This window comes from Hypanus sabinus, chromosome 18 (assembly GCF_030144855.1).
Source record: "Hypanus sabinus isolate sHypSab1 chromosome 18, sHypSab1.hap1, whole genome shotgun sequence".
NCBI classification, from domain to species: Eukaryota; Metazoa; Chordata; class Chondrichthyes; order Myliobatiformes; family Dasyatidae; genus Hypanus; species Hypanus sabinus.
In genome coordinates, this window is record NC_082723.1 from 51,527,755 (window position 1) to 51,550,974 (window position 23,220).

A 23,220-nucleotide genomic window follows, 5' to 3' on the forward strand; every position below is an offset into this window, starting at 1 on the left:
TGAACTTATTCTCCCAATATTCCGATTGATTCCCTCAAGATTCTGCCTCTCAACCTTTTGCATTTCCTAGTTAGCCTCATAGAATAACACATGTCTAAACCTAGACCTTCTTCAAATATAGATGTTGGAAAGTTAAATCCCCTTAACCAGCTCTGTACATCCACACTGTCATGTTCCCAAATAGTCATGAGATGCCAAGGCAAGCCACTGGGTGGAGCAGCCCACACCAATGTGGCAGCAGTCCCCTGTCAATTAAAGCCCATGATCTCCAAGGAACCTTGCTATTTTATATTGCACTAATAACAATAAATTTATTCTAAGAATGATTCCTGCCTCATGTCACATACATTACTTTAGTTCGCCCTGCACCTATCAATGTAAAACTACCCAGTATATATAAATGAGTTAACTGACTCTTGAATATTGTTTTTCTAGCATTCTGTGTTGCATTTCTTACTAAATTTCAATGCTAATTAATTGCCTATTTGTGAAATTATTGCTCTGTGGAGATTTTTTTACAAAAAAAAAGTTTTAAATTTACAGGAGCATGCAGGAACATATCAATTCTGCAAACATTGAATCTTATATTTGTGATAAGCACAAAGACTGGAACAGAAAATACACAGTACTAAAAACAATTAAACAAGAATATAAAGCAGAACAACTGCTGACATTTACTGCATGCAACCAATGCACATAACCAGGAAAATAAATGAGAGCACCAACATGTAACAAACTATCAGTCCACAATCACCCTAGAGTAAAAGCTTTTCATCATTATAATATTCCTTATAATATTCCCACTTGGATAATGATTATAAAATGTTTGCTGTTTTTTGCTGCATCACTGACTCCTTAATCAAAATAATATTTCACCACCTACCTTGGAGTATTTGGTACCTGTAATTAAATTCAACATAATGGTGAAAAAAGAGCAAATTAAATCATGGGAAATAAAAGCTTGCTCCCAAGCTAACAAAAAAGATGGCATCTTTCAGCATTTTATATTAATTAAGATTGGTTCTCAGCACTTGACTATTCTGAAGGACACACGTGTCACTCAATAATTTCAGCCTCAATAAATTCAGTTGTAGCTGCTGTTGAGTGGCAGGATGTGCCTTCTATTCTGACACATTACTGTGATACATACACAGCTGGGGTTCCCATCCTTGCAGTCAGACTTTCCAAACCAAAATTCAGTTTTGGAAAAGAGCGTCCCTGGGATTTTGCTTGGGCAATGCTAAATATAAAGTAAAACTTGTACTCAAGCTAAATGCCTAAGTTGTACCCAATGCCCCCCTTTGGTGCTGTTCCTCAGAGCAACAGAACACAATTCCATGACAAGTTGACAATTTTAGTTAATTTGTTTAAAGGTCCTATCATCACCAGTAACTAATCTGCTCCAGGACATGTCAACTCAATTTGGAAAGGAGAGACCTATACTGTCATAACTGAATAATCATCATGCAAAAAGATTCTGCAAGTCCAAGCTTAGGTTATTCTATTATCTCTTTGATGTATTCTGATCTCTCATTGGCTTGTAAAGACCCTTAAATCATGACCCCTCGGCTCTCAGGTTCCAATCAGCCTCTACATTGTTATTACGATTGAGGTAACAATGCACAAGAGGTAAAGTCACATGGATGCTAAAGGCCAGTCAATCCTAATCTTTGACCCTAATCTTTAACCACTTAACTTTGCAATTTATTTTCCTTCACCAGACAGTAGTGCTATTGGTAACTTCCACTGTGCGCAACCAGCCTTTAAGACCAGGAACAATGTTGACTTAAGTGTCTATAAAAAATTCAAGAGGGCTTGCAACCAATTTACTGCCAGCCCCACTAAATGACAACTCCAGTTGTAAAGAAAGGATAAGGAATACTCATCCAGATCGAGTAGCAGATTTTCACCTTAACAGCATTAACTATGCTCATCTGTTAAGTTCACAGGCAAAAATAAATATCCCAGCCATTTCCTCTACAGCTCTGTTCCCTTTTGCTGTTTAACCATACACATTTTCATGATGAAAGCACCAGGTTCTTTGCCACAGACAGCTGTGGAGGCCAAGTCTTTATGTACATTTAAGGCAGAAGTGGACAGATTCTTGATTGGTCAGTGCATGAAGGGACACGGGGAGAAGGCAAGAGATTGAGGCTGACGAGAAGAATGGATCAGCCATGTTGAAACGGCAGAGCCGAATCAATGGACCAAATGGCCTAATTGTGCTGCTATGTCTTATGGCCTTGAAAAGCTGCAAACATATTGCTGAGTAAGGAAATGCTAAGTCAATCAGGAAGAGGGTAAATTAACATTATCTCCTCCCACTAGAATAAAAGATAAGGCTAACAGGTTTAGGGAACCTTGTTTATTGAGCGATATTGAGACCCTGGTAAAGAAAAAGCAGCACACATCAGGTATAGGCTGTTAGGATAAAATGAGGCAGTTGAGGAATGTAAGAGAACACCTTAAGAGAGAACTAAGGAGGTCTAAAAGAAGACATGAAGTTGCTCTGGCAGACAAGGTGAAAGAGAACCTCAAGGACGTTTATAGTTATAGTAAGGGTGAAAACAAATACCAGGGGACAAAATTACTCCTTTTGTAGATCATTTTGGTCAACTATGCATGGATCCAAAGGAGACAGGGGAGAACTTAAACAATTTTTCATATATGTATTCACACAGGAGACAAACAGAGGCTAAAGAATTGAAGCAAATGAGTCATGAGGTTATGGACCACATCCAGGTTATGGAAGAGGAAGTGCTGGCTCCAATAAACTTTGTTCCAACAAAGTGTCCCCTCAGACCCTGTGAGAGACAAGTGCATTAATTGCAGGGGCCATGGCAGAGGTATTTAAAAATGATGTCCTGGAGTATTGGAGGATACCTAATGTTTGCTCTATTGTTAGAAAGGCTTTAAGAATAAGCTGACAAATTATAGGCTAGTGAGTCTGCTATCAATCATGGGTAAATTATTGAAAGGTAATCTAAGGAACAGCATATATAATGTCGATTATGGGCATTCAACATGTCATTATGTGTGGTAGCTGATGTTGAACCAATCTTTTCAAGGACGTTACCAAGGAGGTTCATGGAGGAAAGGCAGTGGCATTGTCTACATGGGAGTATGGTCCAGAAGAAGTCAGTTGGCATTCTGGATCAAGTATTCAATTGGATCCAACAATGGCTTATTAGGAGAATATAGAGAGTGGTAATAGATGGTCATCTCTCACTGACTGCAGGCCTGCGACCGGGTTATGTGGTGCAAGAATCAGTGCCCAGTCCATTGTTATCATCCACATTCATAATTCAGATAAACTATAACAGCAACATTGCAGATACAGCAAAATTGGGACTGTAATTGACAGCAAGGATGGCTATCAAAGCTTGTAGTGTGATCTTCACTGGATGGAAAAATAGGCTGATAAATGGCAGATAGAATTTACTGCAAAAAATTGTGACTTCGGGAGGACAAAAAAAGGACAAAATTCACACAGTGAATGGCAGGGCTCTAAGACGTACTATACAACAAATGGACCTGGAAATGCAGAGCCATAATTCCTTGAAAGTGGCATCATGGTAGATAGGGCTGTAAAGAGAGTTTTTAAACACATTTGCCATCTAAATCATTGACCACAGGAGAAGGGATTTTGTGTTGAAGTTGTACATGGCTTTGGTGAGGTTGGACTTAAGAGAATGATACACACTTCTGGTCACTTAACTAGAGGAAAGATAGCAATAAACTTGAAAGTGCAGAGAAAATTTATAAGGACTCTGTTGGGACTAGAGGATTCAAGTAATAAGGATGAATAGGATAGGACTTTAATCTCTGCAGCCTGGAGAATAAGGGAAGATCATTTCAATGTATGCAAAATTATGAGGGGTTTAGAGAAGGTAAATAAAATTAGGCTTTTTCCACTGAAGTTGGGTGAAACTAGAACTGGAGGTCATATGTTTAGGGCAGGAGTTCCCAGCCTAGGGTCTACGGACCCTGGTTAATGGTAGAAGTCCATGGCATAAGAACTCCCTGATTTAGGGTGAAGGGTAAAATACTTAAGGGAAATTTGAGGGGAATCTTTCACTCAGAGGGAGGTGTGAAATGAGCTGCCAATGGCAGTGATAGATATGAGTTCAAATTTAACACTTAAGAGAAGCTTGGACAGGAGTGAGGATGGCACGGGTTTGGAGGGATGTGCTCCAAATGCGTAGATCAGACAAGGCAAAAGATCAGGTCTGCACAGCATCGATGGGCTAAAAGTCCTGTATCTGTGCTGTGGTACTCAGACCTACACCTGAAATGGAAATGATAAACCTGCAGCGAAAGAATACAACAAATCACTAAAAGACATTTGAATACTTGATGAGATTGCCAGTCTGGATAATTCCATAACTCTACAGACTATGTCTTAAATCCCTTAAAGACAGGAGGCTATGATCTAGCGAAGACTTTTAAAAATATAATGGGCAAAAGGAAGCTCCAAAACAAGAGCTGATAAAAATAGTCATTAATAAGTGCAAAACGGAAGGAACTCAGCTGCTTTACTGAGTTAGAATGTAAAATGTGAAACAATAGCACAGGTGGGTTTAAAGGGATACCGTCATGAAGTTAATCAGGCTTAGAAGAGGCTCATGTGATGCATAAGAACTAGAGAGCACTTACGCAAATGGAAAAATTTGTGTGTGCAAGTTGCATATAATTCCTTATAACTAATCCCACAGTCTTAGGTTTTATGATCTGTGCTAGGCAACATTGAATTCAGTGATTCAACAAAAATATCATTTCTATAAGCTGACTGTTGTATGTAGGACAGAGAGGTGTTAAGCAGGACGAAGTCCTCTGGGATTTTCCATTACAACAAAATCTAAAATTCACATTCCAAGGCTTCAGGTTCAATGGATCACCGAGGGGCCACATGTTCCTGTTTCAAAATACAGTGGATTCCAGTTAATTGGGACACATCAGAACCAGTACATCTTGGCCCAATTAAGAAGCTGCTCCAATTAGTCAAAGTTTCATGGAAATAGTTAAAAAGTTATAAAATAAATACAAACTATCACTTACTGAGTAACAAAATATGGATTTAAATGAAATAGAGAACAAATTAGAACACTACTAATAGTACTATAAAACTGTGTAGTTATCAATGGAGGAAATCATCCATTGTACACTGCTGTGTTCTTCTGATTGAGAGCAAATGTACAAAAAATCAGTGCAGATACCTAGGCCTGCTTTTATATAATGCTTTTGACAATTACAACCTCCAAATCTTAATTTTCATTGTAAGATTCACGATAGTTTTTGATACCTCCAAATTGTTCGTAGTTCCTAACTTTCTGCAGTAGTGAAATTATTACATTTTCATTCCCAGCCGTTTCTGGTGTCTCCAAGCCTGAATGCTTGAAACTGTGGCGAGCATAACAGTTCTGAATTTTCTTACCGCTTATTTCTTGCCAACTATCAGTGACAAGATTCACTGCTTATTGAACACAAAGACACACAATTGGTGCTATTTAAAACCTGTTCACTCTAAGAACAGCGTAGTGTCTAATGTCCTTGCACGTGCAAGTGACTGAACCCAATTAGAACCTATTTTCTTGATAAGCAATTGTCCTTTAAGAGGAGTCCCAAATAAGAGGCTACCCAATTAACCGATGGCCCAGTTAACCAGAATCCATAATATTTTCACCTGACCCATGCTCAGGATGAACTTCAGAGGGGTGAGTAATCTGTTGTTCTCTTTCGCAACTAGTTACTTGGTAGGATACTTGAAATGGACGCCAATATCTTGCTCAACTGTGGAGATCAAACTAAAGAACTGATTCCTTGCTCCCCAATTATTCATTTGCTACATGGACGGCTGCATTCATGCTACTTCATGCCCCCATACTGAACTCATCTACTTCATCGAATTCGCCTCCAACTTCCACCCTGCCTTTAAATCTCCCTCGGTCCATCTCTGGAGACAAACCGTCTACTGATATCTTCTATAAGCCTACCGATTCCTACAGCTATCTTGACTATACCTCTACCGATCCTGTAAATGCCATTCCCTTTTCTCATTTCCTTCATCCGCATCTGTTTCCAGGATGAGGCTTTCCTTTTCAGGACATCAGAGAAGACCTACTCCTTCAAAGAACATTGATGCTCCCTTCACCAGCATCCCCTCCATTTCCCAGACATCTGCGCTCACTCCAGCCTCTTTAACAGGGGAAGAGCTCATCTTGTCCTAACCTACCACCCAATGAGCCTCTGCACGCGACACATCATTCTCTACAACTTCCATCATCTACTACCACCAAACACATTTTTACCATCCCCACCCTACCCCACACTCCGCTTTCCACAGGGATCACTCTCTGTGATTCCCTTATCCAATCATCCCTCCCCACTAATCTCCCACCTGGAAATTACCCCTTTAAGTGGGCAAGGTGCTACATCTGCCAATTGGATAGATGTATCACCATAAGATTGGATACATCTTATCCAATCACCCTTACCATAATGCCATCTAATGCTGTTCTCTGGAAAAAAGCCTATCAGGTCCCAGATTACTATCCTACAGAACTGAATTATTGTTTTGTAATTGCCACCACTGTCGATTTGCTCAGGTTTAGAATGATGAGACCTTTTAAATAGGGATTGACGCTTGTTCCTGTCATTCATGTCCCAGATGAGATTAGTTCTGAGATTTTCCTAAAATCAATATAATTAAGTTGTCTGTTATAAATTACTTGCACTTCCATTGCAAAGTATTAAATAATCAAAATTTAGCAGAGCACAGGATAAAATCAGTCTCATTACTTCAAACTCACCAGTTAACTTCTTGGACTCTGGTTAAACCAATGGAACACTTACCATTTTTAGGCACACCATCAACAATAGCAAGTTGAGATATGGTATAACTTATTACATATGACACTGAATCTGCTCTGACCAATGAACTGTCCCATCCCAATCTCAGTAGAACATCTTCTATCTATACAAATGTTTGATATTTTCCTCCCATTTCCCTTGACTTCTACTGCATGACTCACTGCCCAGATTGGCAAAACAACCCAATTACTGAGGCTTTCAGGACTGTTTCCCCAAGGCCAACTAAATGTATTTTTTTCTGGGAACCATCTGTAGAAACGCTTAATTTTTCAACACTTAAGATGGCAGGATTTATCCTTATGAGCACCTCCGTGGTTCCCATCTCCTGTGCTGCAGCCAGTAGTAGAGCTGCTACCTTACAGCCTCTCAGTACCAGAGACCTACTTTCAACCCTGTCAGCCGCTGCTGTCTGTGTGGAGCTTGCACGTTCTCTTTGATACTAAGTGTGCTTTCTCTGGGTGCTCTGGTTAGCTCCCAAGTCCCAGTGATGTGCACACTGATAGTTTTACTGGCACATCAGGTTGCCCCCCCCCCCAGTGTGTGGGTCAATAGTGGAATGTGTGTGGGGGGGGGGCTGCTGCTGATATGAATATGGGAAGAAAATAAAATATAATGTAGGGTTGCTGGAAATGATTAGTCAGTGGTCAGATGTGACACAGAGATCCAAACGGCCAGTTTCTGTGACTATGACTCTACCTTGTGATTTCAACTGGTAACTTTAAAGATATTATGTGAAGTTTGCAGTCTTTTTGTGGGCCAGAATCATCTAGGGCAGAGCTGATATCTGGGAAGTAGCTGCTAACTAAAGAGGCCAACTGAATATCCACTGTCACTTCCTCCCACTTTGTGCTTTTTACTTGCATCGCACATTTCTGCCCGCTGCTCCGTGACGTTTACTCCACATTCTACAGCACTGAGGCTGAGGCCTGCTCCAGGCTTCATGTCTGCGAGCTTCACATCAATTTGCCCCACTGTATAATGAACTGAGGCTGAGGCTGTGGGCCTGCTCTGGGCTTCGTGTCTATCAACTCACTTTAGTTCTGAATGCCGTTGCTTGCTCAATTTGTGTTCATTAGCCTCTTTTTTTAAATGGTTCTTTTGGGTTCCTTGTTTTGTGGGTGCCTGTGAGGAGTCAAATCTCAAGGTTGTATAATTCGTATATACTTGGATGATAAATGAACTTTAAACTTCCGAACGAAAAAAACTAGAATGGTGGTGCAGCTGGTGCTCCAGCAACCAGTGTTCAACCCCACCCTCAGCTGCTGGTTATCTGGTGTTTCAACATTCTTTCCAGGATTTCTGCCGGGTGCTCCAGCTTCCCCCCACATTCCAAAATGTACAGATTAATTAAACGTGCTGGCGACCAGAAACTACTCTTTCATGTGCATGAGTGGCAAGTAAGTCAAAGGTCAAAGCAGAGTTATGGATGTTGTGAGAGAGAACATGTTGCAAAGCTACAAGGAAATAAGGGCCCAATAAGATTACTCTGCTAAGAACAAATCAGAGCTAAATGGCCTGAGTGGCCTCATACATTCCTAACATATGCAATGCTCAATTTAATTGTCAGAACTGTTCATCATAGAGTAGACTACAATATTAGCTTCTGCACTGTGGTTTGTTTTTGATAATTAGAAACATTAATAAAAATCTTGATAACTCATCTAATTAACAGCTCAAAATCATAATATAGAATTTAGGTTAAATGAACTTAAATACATAAAAGTAATGTTAGATATATGATTTCTTTAAGAATTTGAATTCTTCATCCATCTGAAAACAGACAGAATCTTTTTTATGCTATGGACCAATATCATTACGCAAGGGGTCCATGGACCCCTGGTTGGGAAACTCTAAGAAGCCTGTATTGGCTTCTACATGTCCACTAAACTACAGTTTCGGATTTGTAACATAAAATTAATCAGCTGATTTGACAGCTGGTAGGGAGAATCATCTCTCCATTCAAGATGTGCAGAAATACAACTTCAATCCACTTTGCTATCTTCACTTATTCTGTACCCATCCTCCTCAAAATGATCATGTGCATAAACTATCCCCTAGTTGCTAACAAGCATGTAATTAATTCCCTAATTGATTCTCTGTAATTGGCTCTATTTTCCTACAGTATCAAATGTTTGAAGAGTGCCTGCCGAAGATCATTACTGAAGCAGTGAACTGGTTAATAGTTTCTGGCTGAATCCCATTCAACTCAAAGGGCAAGTACCTAACAAGCCTTTATCTCCAGTATGGAAAATCAACAAACAATTATTTTACCAAAGTACTATTGCTACTGTGTTTTGGATACTGGTGTGGCAATGAAAACAAAAACTAGTCAGTCTCCCCACTCACATATCAAGTGTGCACTTTTGGGTAATGACTTCAAGAGGTTGCTTTGAAAACAAGTTAAGAGAATTAACAGCTTGCAGTTAAGGTCAATTTGATCTTCTAGAATTTGTTTCAATTGTCATAAGGGATCAGCGAGGATTTTTGCCAGTTTTTCTCTATTGGCCCCGAGTTTCGCTCTAATACTTTGCTTTATTTGTAGGATCACTGGTTGTAAAGGGAGTCTAAAATGCTTAGCCATTATGCTCTACCAACAAAAGTATGGGACAGATTGAATAGCTGGCCTTTACATGTCTATTATTTTTTCTTGATCTATTGTTCATCTAAAAGGTTTGTGCGCAGCCACTTCAAGAAACACACAGATCTGCCATTGCCTGGGGGAAAAATACCAGATTAATTGATCATTGTAAACTGTCCCGTGATTAGGCTAGGGTTAAATCAGGGATCGTTGGCTGACACAGCTCGAAGAGCTAGATGGGCTTATTCCACATTGTATCTCAATAAATAGAATTAGCCAAAATGTAGCAATTTTCTTGCACATAGGTAAATAAAAGGATGAACATCGGTTCTCAAAGTTGGGTTCACACCAGAACAGGAACTAACCAGGCCTGCAACAGCTGACTGAAGGTGGGTTCACTGATGGTTAAATGTTGTGAAGTTTGTTTTTGGACATTAAATGAGAACTACACCCTGCTCTACCCACATCCACCAAGTGAAAAGCCTTAACAAGTGCACCAAGGTAACAAGATGTTCTGGTGTTAAATGAGGCTTAAAGACATACAACAGCAACGAAGAATAGAATTATTAGCAATGCCCAATTTCATTTCAACATGATAATCTCCATTTGAGTCATCTACATTAATTTACTAATCTGACATTTCCATTTACAAATAATGCTTCAGGAATCACTTATAGATTCTCCCCACTCCTGGTGAGGTCAACAGTTCATGAACAGGTTTACTTCCTGAGCTACTTGTGTTTACAAATAGATTTCCATCCAATTCCAAAGCACCAAATTAAATCATTCACATCGTGACTTCATTGGCACAGTTATCATCACATATTGCCCCAACCGTGACCAGATACTCTAAATACTATACCTTCTTTGACAGGAATAGTTGGTTTCTTCTGACGTAGTCCCAGCAAAATGAAGAAAAGAACCAATGGTATGAAGATCTCGAATGCCAAAACCCACTGTGAACAAACAGTAAAGAAAAGAAATTCAATAAGTTAAAAGTTACATAAAGCAAATCCGCTAATTCTAAAACTTCCATTAAGAGCTCTTTTCGACAGCTCAATGCCAATCTGCATAACTCTTGACTCTTTTCGCTGGCAAATGGGTTTAGCTTGGATGGGACATCTTAGCATGAATCAGTTGGTGCTGGAGGGTCTCTTACAGTGCTGTGAGACTCATTGAATCCATACTCATTCTCAGTCTTACCACTAAATGGCAAAGCTACGAATCGGAAGTCAAACACAATTACTTCCCAAATCCTCAACAAACCTCTTGTCAACACCCATATTATCACCCACGCAGCACCACTTCCCCACCTTCAAACCAACTATCATTGTGGTTGAGGAAGAATCTTTGCAAATTTCCAGAGAGAACTAACAATACCTTAGCTTGTAATCAAAGGATTCACCACAGATGCTACCTGGCCTACTGAATATATATTTTTTACATTTCACTGTGAAATACTTAATGGCCCTGTCAGCGTTCTACTACATCACCCAAACTTAAATTCCATCTGCCATTTCTTTGCCTATATTCCTAATCTGTCTAAGTCCACTGTAGCCTCTCTGCTTCCTCAAAACTACCTGCCCTTCCACCTATCTTCATACCATCTACAAACTTTGCAACAAAGCCATCAAATCCATCATCCAAATCACTGACATATAATGTAAAGAGTCGGTCCCAACACAGACCCCTATAAAACACCACTAGTCACCAGCAGCCAGCCAGAAAAGGCTCCCTTTATTCCGTCTGTTCAGCCACCTCTTTCAGAACTCTGGCATATACACCATCTGGCTTATCTACCGTCAAAGTTTTCAGTTTCCCAAAAACTTTCTCTAATAGTCTCGAAGACTATTACTTGTGTTTTCCTCATACCACCATGCAATATATTCATTCACTGCCCACACTTCAGAAGAGGGCAATCTATGCCTGCTCTCTGACACCATGTAGAAGGACCATTTTTGCTTATAAACACTTCTAAGCAATTTGCAAACAGTGCTAGAACCCAGTAGTTCAACACAGAAGCTGCGTACAGCAGCATAATAAGTCAAACTGACAAATTAAACAGCATCAAGAAAATGCATAAAATGTCACACCTATTAGGATAATTAAACCAGAAATGTTCAATAAGTACACAGAGTGAGTTGACTGAAAAGTGGAAGAATGTCAAAATAGTGGAAGTGTTGTTCTTTTCTGTAAGTCTCTTAAGGTGTGCCTATGACCTTCATCTCTCTCCAAAAGCATGAACTGAATACAAAACCATTAATTCCTGGTATATTCTGTGACATCAACTTCAACGTCACAAGCAGGATAACAATGCTTTTTGTACTGCCAAGTGCAAATAAAATCATGTTCATATAATCTCCAAGAACTCATATCTTACTATCAGCAGGATTTTAAAAAAGATGCACAACCCAATATTAATTCAAAGCATTGCCTTCATTTAGAAACAAAGAAAATGAACAAAAGAGGACTATCTTTTCGCTTATAACTAAATTTTAAGCATCAGTATTTTCCTGTTGTCTTAGTATTCAGGAATGCTCAGAGGGAATATGCGGGGGGCCTCTCTTTGTCTGAATTTTTAACTTGATTCTGAGGTTACAAAACAAATATTCACCCCTTCTCCCTCTCCCCATACATCGCTTGGCCCACTGTATTCTCATTAGAAATGTTTTGGAATGCAACTTCAGACCTTCAGGTGAATGTCCATAATGGAGTAAAACAATCATAAGCTTTATCAACTTTTGATAAGAGTGCAAAAGTTAGTTCCTCCAGCATGCTGTATGTGTTGCTCCTGATTTCTAGCATCTGCAGTCTCCCGTCTCTGTTTTGTTGCTTCCTGTTTGCAGCTATATTGTGGAATCGAAGCTTGAGATAGCTAATTGGCAAGACCAAGGACAATGGAAGAGAGGGGTTTTGTTTTATTGCAGAGTTATAATCTGGAATTCTAAGTTGTAGAGCACAAGGACATAAAAACATTGGAAATAGTCATCAGCCATTGGGCCCATTAAGCCTGCTCCACCATTCATTGAGATCACAGGGCAGCATGGTGGTTAGCACAACGCTTTACAGTGCCAATGACCCGGATTCAATTCCCGCCTCTGTACAGAGTTCGTACCCTCTCCCCGTGACAATGTGGGTTTCTTCCGGGTGCTCTGGTTTCCTTCACCAATCCTCCATTTGGGGTAATAAAAACTAAAGCACAGTGGTCTAATGGGGGGGGGAGAGAGATTGAATAGGAACACGAGAGGCAACTTTTTTACCCAGAGGATGGTCAGCATATTGAATGAGCTGCCAGAGAGAGTGGTTGAGGCAGGTATGTTAACAACACTTCTTAAGAAGTGCTTGGACAGGGACGCGAATAGGAAGGACAACTTACAGTGGCCAGCTAACCCACCAATCTGCACATTTGGGACATGGGAGCAATCAAGAGGCACCCAAAGGAAAACCATGCATCAGAGGGAGAAACTTCCTCACAAACCGCACCAGAAGTCAGGTTTGAATCTGGGTCGCCAGAGCTGCAAGGTAGCACCTTTACCAGCTGCACCATCCTGGCAACAGGAAGAAGTGGCAACAAATTAATTCACCTTGTTTTAGGATATCTATAATGTTTACCCAGAAACCTACCCTTCCAGGCTTGGCACCAGCATTGGCAGAGACAGATTGAAAACCTATAGGGTGTGGAGAACTGCTGGGCACCTCTCCTCAACAATACTAACAGAATGGAGGCAGCTGGTGTCAGTACCATGGCTCCTGGCTTTTGGTTCCACTCACTGCGTCATGGTTTCCCTTGAGCTCATGGACTGGCAGATTGCACAGATTGCTCGTGCGGCCAAACCAAAAGGATAGCAAAGTAATTTAACAGTCTGCGGCTGGAAGACAACTGAGAAAGAGCAGGGTGAGAACAGATATAAAGTTGGAATACACATCATGGCCAACTGAATTTATCCTATCAACTGCCCAAGTGACACCAAAGTTAAAATCATCTGCTCCTAAAGAGATTGAGATAAACATCAGGCAATTAAAAAAACAACTAATTTGACCATACAACAATTCAACAAAATATTTTGTATCCGTTTTTACAGTAGAGGACACTCAAAATATCCCAACACTGGATAAACAGGGGGCTCTACGGGGAGAGAAGCTAACTACGATTCAAATCACCAAGGAAATGGTACTTGATAAATTAATGGGACTGAAGGTGGATAAATCCCCTGGACCGGATGGCTTGCATCCTAGGGTCTTAAGGGAAGTGGCGGTCGGGATTGTGGATGCATTAGCGATAATTTTTCAAAACTCGCTGGACTCGGCAATGGTCCCGGCAGATTGGAAAAATGCTAATGTAACTCCTTTATTTAAAAAGGGCAATAGACAGAAGGCTGGGAATTATAGGCCAGTTAGCCTAACAGCTGTGGTTGGCGAAATGTTGGAATCGATAATTAAGGAAACAGTAACAGGGCATTTGGATAAACATAGCTTAATAGGACAAAATCAGCATGACTTTACAAAAGGGAAGTCATGTTTGACAAATTTGTTGAAGTTCTTTGAGGACATAACATATAGGGTAGATAAAGGGGAACCAGTGGATGTGGTGTATTTGGACTTCCAAAAGGCATTTGACAAGGTGCCACACCAAAGATTATTACTTAAAGTAAAAAATCATGGGATTGGGGATAATATTCTGGCATGGGTGGAGGATTGGCTTTCTAACAGAAAACAGAGAGTTGAGATAAATGGTTTATTCTCAGACTGGCAGTTGGTGACTAGTGGTGTTCCGCAGGGGTCGGTGTTGGGACCCCAACTCTTTACAATCTATATTAATGATTTGGAGAAAGGGACTAAGTGCAACATATCGAAGTTTGCTGATGACACAAAGATGGGAGGGAGTGTAATGAATGCGGAGGACATTGAAACCCTGCAGGGGGACATAGATAGGCTGAGTGACTGGGCAGACATTTGGCAGATGAAATATAATACTGACAAGTGTGAGGTCTTGCACTTTGGCAGGAAAAATAATACAGCAAGTTATTATCTAAATGGGGAGAAACTGGAAAGTGCTTCTGTGCAAAGGGATCTGGGGGTCCTGGTGCAGGAAACACAAAAAGTTAGTATGCAAGTGCAGCAGGTGGTCAAGAAGGCCAATGGAATGCTGGCTTTTATTGCTGAGGGATGGAGTATAAGAACAGGGAGGTCTTACTGCAGTTGTACCAGGTATTGGTGAGACCACACCTGGAGTACTGCGTGCAGTTCTGGTGTCCATATTTAAGAAAGGACATACTGGCTCTTGAGGCAGTGCAGAGAAGGTTCACTAGGTTAATTCCGGGGATGGGTGGGTTGATGTATGATGAGAGGTTGAGTTGATTGGGACTCTACTCATTGGAGTTCCGACAAATGAGAGGCAATCTTATTGAAACATATAAGATTGTGAAGGGGCTTGATCGGGTGGATGTGGGGAGAATGTTCCCAATGATGGGTGAAACTAGGACTAGGGGGCATAATCTTAAAATAAGGGGATGCCGTTCCAGGACTGAGATGAGGAGAAATTTCTTCACTCAGAGGGTAGTGGGACTGTGGCATTTACTGCCCCAGAGAGCTGTGGAAGCTACTACACTCAATAAATTCAAAACAGAGATAGACATTTTCCTGGATAAAAATGGCATTAGGGGATACGGTAAGCGAGCAGGTAAGTGGACATGAGGCTAGGTTTAGAACAGCCATGTAATCTCCTGGACCAGTTTTCGATAGCCTGGATGGGTCGGAAAGGAATTTTCCAGATTTTTTCTGACAACTTGGCAAATCGTTTTTTTCTCCCCTGGGTGATCACATGGGTTTGGGCGGGATGAATAATAAAATAAAATGGGCGTAATGGTGACCTGTTGGTTGGCACTGTTGCCTTGTGGGATTCGGTGAAAACTAGAGTTAAGATTGGATCAGCCATGATCTTGTTGAATGGCGGTGCAGGCTTGAGGGGCCGATTGGCCTACTCCTGCTCCTATCTCTTATGTTCTTATGTTATGCTCTTATGTTATATCTTCCAATAGAGATAGATAATATTCCAGACAAAAAAGAATGCTGTGAGGGACTTGGAACAAGACTAAATACTTAATGATGTCAGTGTTTTTTATTCCCAATGGAAACTAGCATTATTACAAAGATTTATATTCATACAATGCCGAAACATGTTAAAGCATTTGCTACCAATGATTCTTCTTTTAAAGAATACTCACTACAGTAACATAAATAACTGGAAGGGAATTTTACACAGCAAGCTTTGATTGACAGCTGTAAACATGCATGCTAATCTTGTCACAGGTAGTGGGTGATTCGAAATAGGATCTCTCCCTCTGAAGGGGGCCAGAGAGACAAAGCTGAGGGTGCAAGGGGTCAGAAAGACTGGCGGGGTAGGCACAGAGATACAGGAGGAAGCAAGTGTGCCAGTGTGCCAGTGAGATAGAGGGGAGGGAGAAGCAGAATGCCAGAGAGCGAGTGAAGAGTGAGGGAGAGGGGTGCCAAAAGGAGAAAAAAGAGAAAGTCAGCAAGACACAATGGATGAGGAAGAAAAGGGCCTCAGGAGGGAAATGGCAGTCTGTGAAACTACACAGACATAACCACTGGTCAACATTAAACCCGGTGACAGCAGCTCTTCTAGATGTGCTGCCCCAGCACGAAAAGGGGAAAAGCATCATGAAGATTATTTTCCTTTTACTGCATCAATACACTATCAGTATCAATCGTTTTCTGAGATTGAGTAGTTATGAACTGATGGTGTCATACTGCTATTGATAGAGGTACCTGCATCTAAAATAGTAAGTTCTGGGATGAAATCTCACATCGAAGAAAACCAGTGTAATGAGAAGGGATAGCTCCTGGAATATATTAAAACAGGATCACACTGGTGGTTTTACTTAGACTTAAATCTACCGTCCCAGTTCAAGAGTGTGTTATTTAGGATTATAAATCTGTATATCCCATTAACATCCTTAACAACTGTCTATTATCTGGTTAATATAGCATTTTGTAGGATCCTGACGTGTGCAGATTGATTGCTAAACTGTCTACATTCTTCTTGCATAGACAGTCCCTTGGGACCAAGGATGACTGTCTCCTCTCCAGCTTTGTGGGCTTTAAGATGCTGATGAGACCAGTGTGGGACGAAATGTGGGTTAATGGAAAAAGCAGGTAGATAGGTCACTTCTGAGATGGTCCACTCCTTGAACAAAGTTTTTTTTTATAGTATGTTTTTCCAGTATCATCCCAAATGCTGTTTCCTCAATTACAGGGTAGTAACTCTGCAATAGTACTTCAGTAGCTGTAAGGCAGTATCTGATTTGTGCTATTTAGTTCCTTCCTTTTCCCTTCAGACTTATATCATAGTGGTCAGAAAATCCACCAAGACTATAGTGAAGTCAAGTGAAAGCATCTTATCTGATCATCAGCATATTCTTAAGAGACAAGAGCTCTGTCAAGGGAATAGATTACCAAGCCGAACAGAAAAAAAATATTCAAAGATGTGCTTAAAGCCTTCTTGAGGAAGTGTAACATTCCCATTGACTCCGGGGATCTGTTGCCCACAGCACCTGAAAATCACGGAGTCTTTGGGATGAGTTACAAACAAGCAGGATGAACTCAGCAGGTCGGGCAGCATCCGTTGAAAGGAGCAGTCAGCGTTTCGGGTCAAGACCCTTCGTCAGTCCTGAAATGCTGAATGCTCCTTTCAACGGATGCTACCCGATCTGCTGAGTTCATCCAGCTTGGCTGTACGTCTTGATTTGACTGCAGCATCTGCAGTGTACTTTGTGTTTGGGATGAGTTTATGCCTCAGAAGAACACAGAATTTATGTGTAGGTGGTGGAAGGCATGCATCACCTTATAAACTACCCCTCTGCTTTCCCCATCTGGCATCTCCTCCTCTATCTACGGAAGACTGTGGTTCCTCCTCATTGACCTCATCAGCTACCCCAGAACCACAAACACGAAAAAATATCTGCAGATGCTGGAAATCCAAGCAACACACACAAAATGCAGGAGAAACTCAGCCAGGCAGCATCGATGGAAAAGAGTAAACAATTGACGTCGCGGCCCAAGACCCTTCATCATACTAGTTTGAAGCTAGTCATAAGCATCTGTCCTTTACAGCAAAGGTCATTTTCAAAATGAATCTGCATAAATACATTTTTGTGAACAAATGGACAATGTAAGGAACAAGATCCCGAGGGAGATAATAGAAACAATCAGCACTGATTCATTCCAAAACATAATGCTTCTTTCAGAAATCATATTTTGGCATAATGTATATGGTTAGTTCAAAGCATGCTTTGGATAAATAGGTCCTTTGGATGTTTGATTCTCAAAGCCAACCATTGCTATGCATTTTCTTTATGTCATGTTTAGCTCTGTTGTAGACTCAATAATCAAGATTCATTGTGATGCGTAATCAACAACTACGTGACCACTGAATCACTAAAGGGTGATATTGCCGCATATTCAACTAGCCCAAACTGAGAATACAATTAAGAGCCAAAATCCTTGCTGGGGACAGTGTCAAACAAGCATAGAAATATTTATCCTTCAGCCCATCTCATGCTTGCTGACCATAGTGCCCACCAAGTTAGTCCCATTTTCCCATTTGCCCATGTTCGACACATATCCCTCTAAATCCCTCTTACTTATGTACTATGCAAAATACCTTTTAAATGATGCTATTGTACCTGCCTCAAGCACTTTTCTGGCAGTTCATTCCATGTACTCACCACCCTTTGTGTGAAGAGATTGCCCCCCCCCCACCCCGGTCCCTTTTATACCTTTCCCTCGTAAACCGCTGGTCTCTAGTCTTTGGTTCCCCACCTCTGGGCAAACGACTGTGCATTCACCCTAGCAATGCACCTCATGACCTTATACACCCCTCAGTACGTTCACCAGTCAATCTCCTATAATCCAAGGAGTAAAGTCCTAGCCTGCTCAACCTCTTCCTACAACACAGGCCTTTGATTCCTGGCAAAATCATTGTAAATCTTCTCTGCCCTCTTTCTAGTGTAATGTTACCTTTCCTATAACAGGATGACCAGAACTACACAATACTTCAGAGATATCTCACTAAAATCTTGTACATCTGTAACATAGTATCCCAACTCCTGTGCTCAGTACCCTGACTGGTAAAGGCCAGGGTGCCAAATGCTTCTTCACCACTATTAATACCTGTAAAGCTACTTTCAACAAATAATGTACTACTAACTCCTAGTTCCCTCTATTGCACAACGCATATAGAACAAAAATCGATGAAGGCGGCAGATTTTCTTGAGGATATTAGGGAGCTGGTAAGGTTCTGTTTTTAGCAAAATTGTTTCTTAGTGATCATCATTACTGACACAACTTTACATCCAAAATTGAATTACTTAAACTTAAATTCCTCAGGTACCAGGATAGGATCTGATTTTTTTTTAATCAATAGTGCATACTTCTGTTTCTATCCAGTAGTACAACCACTGCCAAAAAGTGAACAAGATGGATTCTCGTTATCGTTTTTTGTTTGGTCTGCCATTCCCTCCACATTCAACACACATTCCTAGTCTCTGGTTCTTTGGTAGTAAGCGCATCAAGTTATTGTCTCTTACCTATCATACTGAATTGTAGTGACATATCCATCACCAATTATTGATATTAAATGGACAAACATAACTGAATAGCTATCTGCTGTTCAATTCTCGGGTATGAGTTTAATATGCTAATGGCCTCTGTTGAAGTCCTAATAGAGTAACAATATTCTGAATCCTTTAGTCTAACATATCTCATATTATGCTACATTTGGGGTGTTGAAGCCCATGTGGAATACCAACAAGGATCAGTTAATTGGATTATGACAACAGTACTTCAGCATGAAGATTACTTAATTTTTTTCATTTCTCCCTGGTGCAATAAACAGTTTGAACGTGAAGGAATACAGCTTACTTCTTGTTCCAAAAACCTGTAACAAATGGAAAGTTTCTTCTGTTTCAGCACCTTGAGATGCTTGGCCTCCAGTTTTGAAATACGGAGAAAATAGTCATCTAACAAATTTTTGAAAGAAATAGTATCAACTTTGGCACTGTTTAAATAATGAATGTTGGCACATTGCCATGGTTCGATATTCTGAAGCATTGCTACAGATATACAGCGGAGAGCATTCTGACTGGTTGTGTCACAGCCTATATGGAAGCTCCAATGCACAAGGGTAGATAGCTCAGCCGGTTCCCTGACAGGCACAACTCTTGCCGCCATCAAGAACATCTTCAGGAAGCAGTGCCTCAGGAAGGCAACTTCCTCGCCATGCAGAACATGCCCTTTTCCCATTACTAACATCAGATAGAGACACAGGAACCTGATGACACACACGCAATTCAGAAACTGCTTCTTCTCCTCCAGCACAGATTTCTGACTGGTCCATGAACACTACCTTATTATTCTGCTTTTTGCACAATTTAGTTTGTAGTTTATTGTAATTTTATGACTTCCACTCCTGGCACATAGGCAGAGACTAAACACCGCAGCACTAGTGGTATAAGAAGGTATGGTCAAGGCAGGCAGAGGAGTGCTTACAGGACTACTTCAAGTTGGTGAGAGTGTTGGGTTCTGAGGTTTTTAAGAGGACCTGAATTAGTTAATTGTTGTTTAACAACAATCAGTCAGGGATTCCTCTTAGAATCTGAGTAAATACACCACAATAGTCACCAACTTCGTCAAGTCCTATGTAGATGAGTGTGTGACTATAAGAACATACCAGTCATCCCTGATCCAAAAGCCATGGATGAACCAGGAGATTTGTAGTCTGAGGGCTAGACTGTAGCATTCAAGACCAGTAACCAAGAACTTTACAAAAAGTCCAGTTTCAACCTACAGAAGGCTACCTTAAGAGCAAGAAAAACAATTACGTTTGAAATTAGAGACAGAATCGTATGCACATCAGCGTTGGTAGGGTTTGCAGTCCATTTCTTCCTATAAAGCGAAACCTAACATCATGAGTGACTGTGATGCTTCACTCCCAGATGAGCTCAACATCTTTTATGCACACTTTGAAAGGGGAATAAAACTACACCTGTATGCATCCCTGCAGCACCGGTGACACAGTGATCCCTTTCTCAGAGGCCAACGTCAGAGCAACTTTCAAAAGGATGAACCCTCACAAGGCATCAAGCCCTGATGGTGTACCTGGTAGAGCACTAAAATCTTGTGCCAACCAACTGGTAGGAGTGTTCAAGGACATCTTCAATTTCTCACTTCCACAGTCAGAGGTTCCAACCTGCTTCAAAAGGTCAACAATCATACCAGCGTCCAAGAAGAGCCGGATGAGCTGCCTCAATGAATATCACCCAGTGGCACTCACAGCTCGTGTGATGAAGTACATTGAGAGGTTGATTATGGCTAGAATCAACTCCTGCCTAAGCAAGGACCTGGACCCACTGCATTTTGCCTATTGCCACAATAGGTTTACAGCAGATGCAATCTCACTGGCTCTCCACAGCCTGGATCACCTGGGCAATAGTCAGGCTGCTGTTAATTGATTACAGCTCAGCGTTCAACACAATCATACACTCAGTTCAACTCACCAAGCTCCAAAACCTAGACATCTTTTTACCTCCCTCTGCAGCTGGATCTTTCACTTCCTCACCAGAAGACCGGTCAGTGCAAATCAGAAATAACACCTCCTCCTTGCTGACAATCAACACTGATGCATCTCAAGGATGCCTGCTTAGCCCACTGCTCCACTCTCTACACCCATGACTGTGTGGCTGGGCGCAACTCAAATGCCATCTATAAATTTGCCAATGACACAACCATTGTCGGCAGAATTTCAGACGGTGATGAGGCGGTGTACAGGAGCAAGATAAATCAGCTGATGGAGTGGTGTCAAAACAACCTTGCACACAGTGTCAGAAGACCAATGAACTGATTGTAGACTTCAGGAAGGGGAAATCGAGGAAACACACACCAGTCCTCAAAGGGTGAGCAGTCTCGAGTTCCTGGGTATTAACATCTCTGAAGCTCCATCCTGGGCCTAGCATATTAATGCAATTACAGATATGGCATGACAGTGACTGTGTCTCATTAGGAATTCGAGGATGCTTAGAATGTCACCAAAGACACTCGCAGATCTCTGCAGAAGTAACATGGAGATCATTCTAACCAGTTGTATCATCATCTGGTATGGAGGGGTCACTGCACAGGATTGGGAAAAACTGCAGGAAGTTGTAAACTCAGCCAGCTCCATCACGTGCACTAGCCTCCCTCCCCAGCATCGAGGGAAATGCCTCAAAAAGGCGGCATCCATCATTAAGGACCCCCTCACCCGGGACAAGACCTCTTCTCATTGCTACCATCTAGGAGATGGGACAGAATCCCGAAGACGCGCACTCAACATTTCAGGAACAGCTTCCTCACCTCTGCCATCAAATTTCTGAATGAGCAGTGAACCCATGAACATCACCTCACTATTTTTTCAATTTTTTCCTCTCTTTTTGCACCACGTATTTATATTTCAATATATACTACTTAGTGCAAATTTATAGGTTTTTAATCATTATGTACTGTTGCCACAGGCAACAAATTTCACAACATAATACCAGTGACATTAAACCGGATTCTGATCTCAGCTACATCATTTAACCTGGTCTTCTGCCAAGAAATATCATCCTTAATTGTACACCAATTATGATCAAGGTGTCAAATTTTATGTATTCACTTGACAGGAAAGTTAATATTGCATAGGAAAGGGTCTGGCAGAATATTCTGTCAGGATTGTAACACAAAGAAAAGTTGAACAGGCTGGGTTTTCTCTAGAACAGAGGAAGCTCAAGAAATATTAATTGAAAGGACAATAAAGAGCTGATAGCAACTAACAATTATCCTTAGCAAAGTTGTTGAAAATACAAGAACACTGATTTGGTATTTGGTAGATGGATTAGAGAATTTGGGGTATGGGAGTTCATAAGCTGAAAGAATGGTAGAGGAAGAGGCTGTCATCACCACTTGAGCAGAACATGAGAAGCCATGACCTATAAGGCCCTAGAAAGGTGGACTAGGAAGGCCTTCACTTACTAGCAGCAAGCAAAGGGGCTGCCCTGTGATTTAATGATTTGATACAGTGGTCACGACTTGTCCAATTTCATAAACATCTGTTAAGTGGTAGGTGTGAGAATATGATTCAGACCCAGTCAAGGGACATGGTTTCTTTTTAATTCTCTTTTCTCTACCGAGAGACAGAAAGGGCTGCATGCAGAGAAGGGAAGGATAATAGATTCAGCCAGTCCAGGGTACAGGGGAAAATGACTAACTCACAAGTGGAAGTCTATACGACAATCAATACCTTCAGCGAAGTGAAGTACACTGTGTGCAGAATGACATTTCTCATTAATCGGCTATTATATACAATTGCAACATGACAAGTTGCAAGGCTTTTCTTTAAAAATAAAAATCATCTACAAGAGAAAAAAATAGATCAAGTTCATGTAGGCGTAATTTCAAAGTTCAAAGTAAATTTTACCATCAGAGTACATATATGTCACCACATACAACCCTAAGATTCATTTTCCCGTGGGCATACTCAGAAAATCTATAGAATAGTAACTGTAACAGGATCAATGAAAGATCAGCCAGAGTGCAAAAGACAGTAAACTGTGTAAAGGCAAACATAAATAAATAGCAATAAGTAATGAAAACATGAGATAATGAGATAAAGAGTCCTTAAAGTGAGATCATTGGTTGGGGGAACATCTCAATGGTTGAGCAAGTGAGTGTAGTTATCC

The 23,220-nt window shown here is 40.9% G+C and overlaps 1 protein-coding gene across 3 annotated transcripts in view; it reads right to left on the reverse strand.

The window, feature by feature from the left end:
* The window catches only part of abca2 (ATP-binding cassette, sub-family A (ABC1), member 2), a 532,256-nt gene that overhangs the window by 329,715 nt on the left and 179,321 nt on the right, over positions 1–23,220 (reverse strand). For all 3 annotated transcript variants that reach the window (XM_059994306.1, XM_059994305.1, XM_059994307.1), the window contains exon 2: positions 10,311–10,404. In XM_059994306.1, the coding sequence (XP_059850289.1) occupies positions 10,311–10,404 (94 nt within the window). The remainder of the gene's footprint in view (positions 1–10,310; positions 10,405–23,220) is intronic.